Source organism: Hippocampus guttulatus, chromosome 9 (assembly GCF_054856545.1).
Source record: "Hippocampus guttulatus isolate MCC_2025c chromosome 9, RoL_Hgut_1.0, whole genome shotgun sequence".
NCBI classification, from domain to species: domain Eukaryota; kingdom Metazoa; phylum Chordata; class Actinopteri; order Syngnathiformes; family Syngnathidae; genus Hippocampus; species Hippocampus guttulatus.
This window is the reverse complement of record NC_141269.1, coordinates 2978854-2989876: the sequence shown is the minus strand read 5'-3', so window position 1 is coordinate 2989876 and position 11023 is coordinate 2978854. Positions and strand designations below refer to the sequence as shown.

At 47.4% G+C, this 11023-nt stretch overlaps 1 protein-coding gene across 3 annotated transcripts in view; it reads right to left on the bottom strand.

Moving 5' to 3' along the window:
- Window positions 1-3171: 3171 nt before the first annotated feature.
- Window positions 3172-11023, bottom strand: part of fbxw7 (F-box and WD repeat domain containing 7) — a 72050-nt gene continuing 64198 nt past the window's right edge. For all 3 annotated transcript variants that reach the window (XM_086119587.1, XM_086119589.1, XM_086119588.1), the window contains 4 exons: window positions 9737-9918; window positions 7064-7289; window positions 6778-6988; window positions 3172-5851 (listed from right to left, as the gene is read on the bottom strand). In XM_086119587.1, coding sequence (XP_085975713.1) covers window positions 5583-5851; window positions 6778-6988; window positions 7064-7289; window positions 9737-9918 — 888 coding nt within the window. In that variant the 3' untranslated portion in view covers window positions 3172-5582. The remainder of the gene's footprint in view (window positions 5852-6777; window positions 6989-7063; window positions 7290-9736; window positions 9919-11023) is intronic.

Here is an 11023-nt window from a genome sequence, read left to right as displayed (position 1 = left end):
TAATTAATAAAACAATCAATGTTAGCCTAAAAAAGTAATTGAAACAAGGGGGAAACGATCATTAAAACATACTGAATAATGATTAAAAACACGATGAATGCATTATTCAACAAAAAAAAAGAAGAAGGATGAAACCCATTCTCTCTCTCTCTCTCTCTTTCTCTCTCTCTCTCTCTCTCTCTCACACACACACACACAATTAGGCTACTTGAGACTTTATCAGAAAGCGAAGAGCATTTCATTACAAAACAAGCGTGCAATTAACATAACGAGTTGCTTTTGTGGATCTTTGATTAATGAGGATGCTCCCTCATGCAATATGGATGCATTGCGACGCACCCCACTCATCCTCAAGTCCCCCTCCTCCGCACGCGCGTACGCAAACACCGAAACACGCGCACACACTCACGCACAGTCTCACACACGCGCACAAAGTATCTAGAGCAAAAAATGAAACGACTGGCAGTTTTCATTTGGAATCAAGCTTAACGTCACTTCACATTACTTGTGATTTCTTGTTCGTGTTAGAAGACGTTGTTTGTGTGCAGCAGCTCCACCGCGGTGCATCATCCCCCCCCCCCCCCCCCCCCCCAGTTGTGGAGCTTTGCTGGCGCTGATTAGAATGCGTCACGAAAAAGGCGAATTGAAGTGGAGGGCCACCTAACAGGTGAGACAGACCTGCATCATAAAACGTAAAAAAAACAAGCGTTAATTAAAATCTGTTTTCAATGTTAGTTCTCTGCTCTCTGCCTTCTATTGATTTTCCTTTCGCATCCTCCACACTTTCACTGTCAAAACTGCAGAACTTGCATATTTACCGCTCAAAAGTGGGTTCCTTCAGTCTGCGTTATTGCATCATACTTATTTCGAAAATTTCAGTGAGTTTTATTTTGTTGGTTTTCATTCATTTGAAAAGGCTTCATTTTAATTTCGTTTTAATTCATTTTAGTCGTACTGGAACGACAGTGAATTCTTTTATTTTTGAACAGGGGATTTCTTGCGTGCAAGCTCAAGACACAGATGGATGGGTGGATGGATAGACGGCTACATGGACAGACAGATACAGTAGATTCGAGGGGCGGAGCCAAAAGGGTGATGGCCCCACCCATCCACCTTGGGGAGGGCGTCCACAGCAATTTACCGACTGTTCCATCTTTTTACGGCAGACTTGATTTACGAAGACGGAGCTTTGAACATCAGGTCAGTAAACAACACTTCATCAGTTTTTAATGTCGGGCTCCTCATTTAATGGCACGTACAATGTTCTATTTGCCTCGTAAATTTGGAACCTGACTCCAAGGGCAGCGCCTCACCAGCCACGAACCTCACCGCATTGCTGACCGGGAAACTTTCCATCCAGTGTGGATTTATCCTCACTCGAGTCGCTTCGGTGCGTATGTGTCGGCCGCATCATCCTGAGAGCTGTTGACCCTCTCACGTGGTGAAACGAGAAAGAGATTGGCGAACCCATTTAAGAATTCTTGTCTGTCATGAGGTTCAGACTTGGTTCGTCTCACAAGGTAGAAGTATCGGGGGGGGGGGGGGGGTCTCAAAAAGTAATATCTGTTCTTCGTGAAGATAATGAATCTATGCCTGTTATATGGTTTGTCTACATATATAGCTTCAGAAAACTGTTGCGCAGTCACCACATTAGATGCTAATCGTTAGCCTGAGGAGGTTCGCATTGTAGGTTAGTAGTCACGTCCCAGAGGCGAAGTGATCGCTTCAAATACACGTGTCATTCTTTTTGTTTGATGTTTATTTTGACAGTAACGGAAGAGCTACAACAAACAGCTCGGGTCGCTCGTATCTCAAGGCGCCACTATTTTTCTTATTTTTCTGAGGCCAAACATGATGCGGCGCAGTTGCAATCATTGGGAAAGTGAGCTGTGCCTAATATTTCATCTGTTTCTTTGATATGATGCAAGTGATGTCATCTTCTTGCCGCCTCTCATGTCAACGTGTCGAAAACTTCACGTTTCATCTTGGCGGCCTTTGATCACATTTTTTTTTGGGGGGAATCATCGTCATGTGAACCATGTCCGCCACCCTTATCCGTGCCCCCACCTCACCCGTTTCATCCGCAGGTGGGGGAGGTGCGCCATCATTCTGATCAAGGCCTTGGTTGACACGCATGTCAACCACGGGTGGGGGGAGGTGGGACAGCAGTGAGTATCGAGCCCCCTGCCCCCCCCCCCCCCCCCCGCCCCCCAGCCGCTGACCAGTGTCGCCATGCTGCCGGAATGCAAGCAGTCGTCTTCTTAGCAACTAATTGCCTTCGCTGCTCGGCCGCTGAGACTTTTCATGTGCGGGGGTTTGCACTAATTAATTGAGATTTCAGGAGGAGGCAGGAAAAAAAAAAAAGGATGTGAACCGGGATGTTCCCACTCCAGAGCTCGTTAAGATTGCTTGAGATTTTGGTTCTCACGGATTTTTTTGTAATTAAGGCCAGTGAAAGGAGGAGGAACAGAGATCAATCATGATTATATGAGTTACCTCACTTTTAAAGGACTCTCTGCATATTGTATTTCAGACTGCGTGTCACTAAAACAAAGAAGTGCTTTAATACATATTTTTAAAATGTCTGACTCAGCGAAGAAAAAAACCAAACACTTAACCACGGTCATGAAAATCATGAGAGAGCATTCAGCATCATTTGGCGCTTTAAAGCAGGCTCTTTCAATTCATTCATTGTGTGGGTGTGTGTGTGTGTGTTTATTTGGTCATATTCAGCAAATTAACTCGAGGGGAGACTGTCACAAAAAAATGAAGCGCAAAAGCAAAATGGAGACGGCAAGTATAATAGAACTAGCTTCCAAAGCTAAGCCACAGCAACATGTTAGCTTCTGATTATTTTGGTCATTTCGAGCTGCAAATACTCAAATGTTAAAATGACAATTCATGCGAGGAGACTGAGGGCACTGGTACAGCAAAGCGGAGACTGTGAAGTTTCACAGCAAAGCGGAGACTGTGGAGTTTCACGCTACAGCAGCTAGAGCTAAAGGAGCGACGCGTTAAGCTAATGTTAGCGCTTATTTTGGTCATTCCTAGCCATTTAAACGTTAAAGAGAAATCTTTTCATCGAATGAGTGCGAAGAAGCGTTTTTTCCCCCTCGCTCTCCTCCAATCAAATTGAGCCCAAACGCAAAGAGCAAATCAGAACTACCTTCGCGACATCATTACCCAAATAATTTGCTTTATTCAACATAGAAGATTCCTTCACACAAGGTAACAAAACAGACAACGGATTTTCGTTTGAAATGAAAAAAAGAAAGTAAAATAAACCCACTTTTTATTGCACTTTTAAGTTATAAGAAAATAAAATTCTAAGTGAATGAAATAAATCACAAAAAATCCCTTTAAGGTTTTTTTCTGTCCGTCTGTCTTGTCTTTTTTTTTTTTTGCCAGGCAGTTTAAACTGAACTGAAAAAAAAAAAGACATTTTAAAAATGAAACAACAAATCTGATTTATCAAACCAGACCATAAATTAAACAGCGGGAGAAAAACGAGGAGCAAGAGCAAGATTGTTTCGTTTTGTTGTTTGTTTTTTTTGTTTACTATACAGTGTTACAACCACTTTTTCACAGTTCAGCTTGTGACTTTTGGAGAGAAGTTTTGGCTACAAGGTTCACTTTTTTTTTTTTTTTTTTTTTTGGACCACCGCGTGTAACACTTGATCTTAACGGGTGGGCGGGCCCTCCACGGACGACAACCAAACACACAGCAGGATGTTTTTTGTTGTTGTTCTTTTCCTATGAAATCCCATAAAGTGCGTGTGTATGTGTGTTTTTGTCCACGCAGCACATTGATTCATTCCCGCCGGTTGTCCCGAGGAATGTGTTCACAAGTTGTCCGCTAGCACGCTAACACTCACGCTTCCTTCTTGTAATTCGCAGGCGATCCCGTCCCGTCCGCCTCGTAGAGGCACGTTTGGCTCAAGTCTCAGTGGCGCAAAAAAAAAAAAAAGTAGGATGTTTACTATTTTGTCTTCTTTTCTCCCCTCTCAAAAACATGAAAGAGTTCAATTTGGAATTTCGCCTGGGACTAAAACGTCACAGCAAAAAAAAAAAAAAAAAAGGAAAAAAAAAAAAAGAGTTGCAACTATTTCCATCCCCCCGGTTCATCTAGCAGCATTAGTACAGTTTGGCCACGAGCTGGGAGGTGGCAGGTGGGTGGTGGCGACGGTCTTGAGAAGCAGGGGGGGGGGGGGTCAGGCCGGCCTCGGAAGGGCGGAACCCTGGACCGAAAGATTGAGGACAGCTTTGACTTTGTTGTTTCAGTGGCGACATGGCTGATGGCACCAGCTGGACAGCATCGACGTTCCCGTTTGTTTTTGTGTCTTCCAGTTTGACACGGATCAGAATACCATACCACCACCACCAGTTGGACTGGGGGGAAAAAAAAACAGCAATTATGTTCCTGGAGAGATCTGGCCTTGGAAGGCTGGAACGCATCCCCAGATGGACTCAAGAATTTCTGAATTGAGTTTTGCCCCCCCGTAGAGAAGTGGAAGTCGGTGGGCAAGGGGAGCTGCAGCAGAGTTCCACACACTCCAGCTGGAATGAAACGACTTTGGTGCCCCTGTTGCTTTCTTTTCAGCCCGGTAGAGATGTGATGGGAAACGGAAGTCGTCACCATGGAAGGTCGGACTGAAAAACTCTGGAGAGCATTCATGTTCCTTGTACTGATTCCTCCCCTGTTAGATTTGGTGAAAATTTAGGAAGCTGGAGCACACAGCCAGACTGAGAAAAAAAACATCCTGATGTTCTTGTTCCTTTTGTGGCAGGAGGTTGGTTGTCGGGGACAGGGGACAGCAGATTTACTAGCCTCCAAAGGTTTCAATGGGCACCAGCTGTACTGAAAAACAGCAATAACATTCCTGTTCCCTCCTTTTCAATTCCAAGCCAAACTGGAACAGGTCTCGCTCAACTGGAAAACTTTGGACAGCATTGGCTTTCCTGTTTACAGTTCGTATTTGTGGAGACTTGATGGGAGATTGGTGGGCCGCAGACTGACATCTCAGGAGACTGGAACAGACCACCACGGTTAACCAACAACAGCACTGATGTTCTTGTTCCTGTGGGAGGTTGGTCGATGGGGCGGAGTGGAATCAGAATAAAGACGTATAGAATTCTTCGCCATGGAAAGTTGGAGTAAAAACCTGTTCCTGTTTTTCCCCTCCAACTGAATGCCTGGGATTGGTGGAAAACAACCAAAACCACTTTGGACAGCATTGCTAGCGATCCTGTTCCTGCCCCCCCCCCGACAAACAATGAAGGTGGGGTGGGGTTGTTCTAATACTGGGATTCGTTGTCGTTCGCAACACGAAGGCGATGGAAAAATCTGATTTTGAAATTCACAGTTGATGACGTTGAGGTTCAGCGGAACAGGAACGGCAACAAAATGGGTTGAAATTCCACCCGAGATCCCAATCCTTAGGAGGCCTCGGAGGTGCTTCTCTCGACACGACAACAATTGGCCCTGTGATCGGGGGTAGATTGGTGTCAGTTCGCTTTTTGGGACCCCCTGGCCCCACCTCCCCAAACCCGCCTCATCCACCCCCGCCGTAACAACAGTGCGTTCACTTCATGTCCACGTCAAAGTCAAGCACGAGCAGCTTGGTCTCCTCGGTGCCGTTGCGGCTGCCCACGGCGCACACCAGCTTGGTGTTGGATGCCCGTATGCGCCAAACCACACCCCCGCTGCCGCCGCTTTCCAGCGTCACCAGGTTGCGGATGAACTCGCCCGTCTTCAGGTCCCACAGCTTGACCGTGCCGTCGTCCGAGCTGGTGATCACAAAGTTCTTGTTGAACTGCAGGCACGTGACGGCGCTCTGGTGCTTGTGCGGACCTGTGAGACAAGACGAGACGATTAGATCAGACAAAATGGACGCCGGCGTTCGATTCAGATAATTGTTGTTGTGGCAGGGCCATCACAACGTGGCACATGGTGGCCGTGCAAAAATGTTCCCACTTCTGTCTGACAAGCGATTCCCCAAAAAGGTAGGCGGTGGCGGAGCGAGGCTTTTGCGCGTGTGCCGCTGTCGCCGAGACTTGTATGTATGTGAGGCTTCAAGTCAAGATGGCGGCGCCTGCTGACTTTCGAGCCAGCGAGAGGCCTGAAAGAGATATCTTCATGCCAAACACAAACGGCGCTTATAGCCGCTGTTGCCATGGCAGCAGGATCCATTCGTGGTTCGTTCAAAGACGGCTGCAGGGCACTCAATTGATGCGCTTTGTCCACCTATTGTGTCATTAAAGGTAATGAATAGCAGACATTGTTCACTGACCTAATTATATAACCTCCAAAGACCCTCCCCCCGATCTCAGACATCAACATCCGCCCAAGGGTCACCACCACGCCACATTGCACCCCCCGCCCCCTCCATTTGTTTTATCCTACTGGTAACTAATGACGGAATTTTTTGAGCCACTTCCTGTGAGCCGCCAGTGGAGTTCACGGAAACACAAAAGCGATGTCATCAGCTTTGTTTGCACATGCAGACAAACATGCTCGCCGTGTTTGGCTTGGACCGGCCCAGTTCTTGGTTTGTCACTTCATGACACAAACGAGACTTATCACTTGGGCTGAACAACGAATTAGAGTCCAATCCAATCGTAAAGACTAGGACCTTTGAATCCCATTTCGAATCGGAATCACAATATTGAGAGGGGGGAAAAAAATTGCATGACATGATTTTTTTCAAAATTGCACAGCCCTTGTCCACACTTGATGGCTTTATGGTCTGTGAATGCCCCTAATGACTCCGAACCCACCTTGCAGCGTCTGCAGGCACTGGCCCGTCTTGATGTCCCAGATCTTGACGGTGGAGTCGGCGTTGCCCGACACCAGGATGTTGTCTTTGAGCTCCATGCCGCTGGTGAGCGACTGGTGGCCGGTCAGCGTGTGGATGCAGTTGCCCGTCTCCACGTCCCACACTCGGATGGACGTGTCCAGCGAGCCGCTCACCACGTGGATCCCGTCGAACTGAATTCCAATAACCAGATCCGCTTTCAGCTTTTGTGGCCATTTCGTCACCACGACGCCGTGTCGGCGGCTCACCTGTAGCGAGTACACCCGGTTGGTGTGGCCCTGCAGCGTGTGGAGGCACGTCTCCGTCTCGGGGTCCCAGACTTTGACCATGAAGTCGTAGGCACCGCTGACCACCCGCCGTCCATCGTACTGGACGCAGCGCACGGCCGCCACGTGCCCCATGAGGACGTGTAAACACTGGCCCGTCTCGATGTCCCACACGCGCAGCGTGGCGTCCCGAGAGCCGCTCACCACCCTGGCGGCACAAAAATCACCGCAGCCTCGCCTTAGTTATCACGGTTGCTGAAATGTAGAATCGGATCAATTGTGACTGCCAAAGTTGCCCCGACACAAATTTTTGTCAAATGGGAGTTAATTGCTTGCCAATCAATCCACTTTTCAACGAATTGACTGACTGCCATTTTAATTCAGGCACCTTAATTTTAACCATTGGTGGGTGTGTCACACCCCCAAAAATGTTAGTCCAACTGACTGTTGTTTGTTGTCACTCACCTAAATTTGTATTCTCGCTAATGAAACGATTTAGGGAATTAACTGATTAGCCAACCGACTGTATGACCAACAAACCAGCTCACCGCCTAGCCAACTAAAGAACTCCCGCCCGACCGAGTTTATTCCGGTTCATCCAACAAACTAACAAGCCAACTTACTGACTGACATCTTTATTCAATCGCCTTCATTTGTAACCTTTTCGGTCGTTGCATCACCTTCTCAAGAAATGTGAATCCCGCTAATTGATTGACCACCGACTGTAATTAACCTTCGCATCCCGACCCAAACGCTAACCATATAGCTTTTTAATGAACAGCGCAATTTTCATTCTTTTGCTGCTTTGACAACTTGGAACTCAAAGCACCTCTCTTCTGCTTTGCACTTGAATGTACCAAAAAAAAAAAAAACAACAACAAAAAAAACCCCGCTAAATTAAAAGCGTCAAAAAACTTCACCTGAGGCCCTCGAGCTTGCAGAATGGAGACAGCATTTTTAGAGACCGTAGAAGATAGCAAAGAGTCCTTAGGGTGGATGGCTTACACAAGTTTGTTTACAGTTGCATCGAGCACATCTATCGGTGTATTCAAAATTTGAGGCCCTACCGGTTTCAGTTTGAGGGTGTGCATTCCTTGATAATCTACTACGTTGCGCCGTTAGTCTACAGGCCTTGCAGGGAAGGGAAAGGAAAAAAAAAAAGCATGCTGTCTAATTACAAACGGCCTCACGACATGGGGAAGAAATGCCCGCCGTGTTACTAGTGTCTCTTTTCAACTCGCAGTCATCCCACCGAGCCAGTGATCAAAAGCTACACAAAACCTCGGCGGGCCCTGGGGCGCAAAGAGCACTTTGGAGCCTCCCCGGTGTAATTGTGGAGTGAATGAGTGAGTGGGGGTGGGGGGTGGGGGGTCTTCTGTTTAATGGCCACCATGCTCACATTCACGTTGACACAGATGCTCTTTTGGTCTGTCGGGTTGCAGCTGCCATTAAGCCGAGAAAACAACAACATTAGCCGAAAGCTCGTTACTTCCTCCGAGCAACTTTTTTACTTTTATTTGCTGGTTCGCCAGCAGGATGAGTCCCCCAAAAAACCTACTTGACATGCTTTTTTTTTTCCTAAACAACTTTGCAAAAGGGGCAACGAGGGCCAAGAAGGGATTACAATTTGGATAAAAGGTGCAGGGCAAGCAATTTTCCCCTTTTTACCTTTGCCAAGAGCAAAAACTCAAGAATGAGCTGTGCTGGTTTGTTTGCTGTCAACTTAGCTTTACAAATCCAAATTTTAAGCCCTATTGCAACCATAACAAAAATTGCGGTGCATGACGCTAACTGTAACCATACGTCTGGTTTTGAACCTTGAAGGGGAAGGTTTTTTTTTTTTTGCGTTGCGTCATTTGCATACCAGCGGGAGTTGCATCTCTGGTTTGACTTGAGGTGTGGACTGGGATTGGATTATTGAGGTAAGGCTAAAAATTCTCTCTAACCCTGCACAAAAATAAAAATGTCTGGTCCAGGACCCTCGCTATCAATATTCTAGGGCCAGGAACCTCACCCTAGCCCAATCCCACACCCATTTCTTGGCAGACACCCGAACCATACGCCTGGTCCTGGACCTTACCACAACAATATTTGAGGTCCAGAACTTTCCAACACTAAACGTATTTATGGCACGGGATGCTAAGACTAACCTCATATCTGGTCCAGTGACGGAACCCCACCCATAAACCTATTTCTGGTACTCAATCTTAGCCGTAACCATATCTCTAGGTCAGGACCCCATTCCCAGTCCAAACGCAATATCAAGCATTAACGCAAACCCTAATTGTGGTCCAGGACACCAACCTAAAACTCAAACCGTTCTTCGAGTACAGAACATCAAGCCTAGAGTCCTGGACCCTTACCCCAGAACATTTCTGGCCAGGACCCAAATCTAACACCGATCCATATTTTTGATCCAGGTCCGTAACCCAAAACACATTTCAGGTGCGGGATCTGAAGCAGCCTCAAGCCGTATTTATCATCAAGGGCCGGAACCCCGATGGTATATTAGGTCCATTACTCTAACCCTAACTCAGTATTTCTGGTGCAGACACAAAACCTAACCCCATCCCAACTTTATTTCTGGTCCTCGACCCCCAACCCCAAACCAGAAGAGCCCCACAGTGTTTGAGGTTTTGCGGCAGGCGGTCTCACCTTTTCTCGTGCAGATGCATGCAGCGCACTGTTGAGGTATGCCCGTAGAGGGTGTGGATACATTCTCCCGTCTCCGCGTTCCAGACCTTGAGCGTGCGGTCAGTAGAGCCGCTGATGATGATGTTGTCGCGCATCTGCGACGACCACACGCCGCCCGTGTGGCCCACCAACGTCCTCAGACACTGTGGGGAGGGAAGTCGACATTTCTTTGCGAAAAGCCACGTATAACATGACATTTGAATCTTATGACCAAGAAGGCGTGGGTTTTCCATGATTTGACAAGTGCCCCCCCCCCCCGCCCCCCCCAAAAGACGAGTCTCTCATTCATTCTCATTAGGCACGCGAGATTAGCAATTGATTAGCACGGTCAGGGGAAATCCTTATGAACAATTGGATTTGCGCAGTTTGTCTCCATTGTGTGCCTCTATTACAGGGTCTTCAATGTCGTCAATTAAAAGCGCGTGGGTCGAGGCTGCTGTTATGTACAACATGGGAACGTAGCAGCTTTGTCGCAAGGCACAGAGGATTTACTGCGGGGAGCGTGCGCAAGATTACAGTGCAACCTGTGCCAAGTCTCTGTCCTGTGATTAAAGCGCTGCCGCGCCGCATGACGGCACCGCATAGGGTAAATCCCGCTCGACTTCAGCTCAGTGAGAATAGAAACGACTGCGCTCGCTGAGGAATGATGTGATAGCAACATATGCTTATATGCACTCTCTAGTTCTTTCAGAGAGCAGACTTGGTTAAAACGAAATGACCTGCAACTACCCAGATCACGACGGTTAATTATTGTGTTGCAAAGATTGATAGGTTATGCGGCACAATCAGCAAGATCCAATTTTGAGTGGTGTCTCTGAGGGAAATATTCCCAGTCCGTTTAGTTCCCATTTTGCGAGAAGACTTCTAGGGTCACACCCTCAGTTCTTGGCGGGGGGGGGGGGGGGGGGGGGGGGCTTAGAAGCCGTAAGCATAGTTCTTCAGGACAGTACCCGAGGTCCACTCATTTTTCGCAAGATCAGATCATTTGGAGGGGAGTTCTTCAGGTGAATTAGAAGCCGTAAGCATAGTTCCTCAGGACAGTACCCGAGGTCCACTCATTTTTCGCAAGAACAGATCGTTTGGAGCGGAGTTCTTCAGGCAGTCTTCGAGTTCCATTCATTTGTTCCGCAGCAAAGTGGTCAATGCCCATTTGTTTTCTCTGCATCCACCACTGGCACTCTCTTAAGATATTCTACCAACTTTTCCCGGTGGTGTGGAAGCCGGGTGAATAACCCTGGCAGTTTCTTC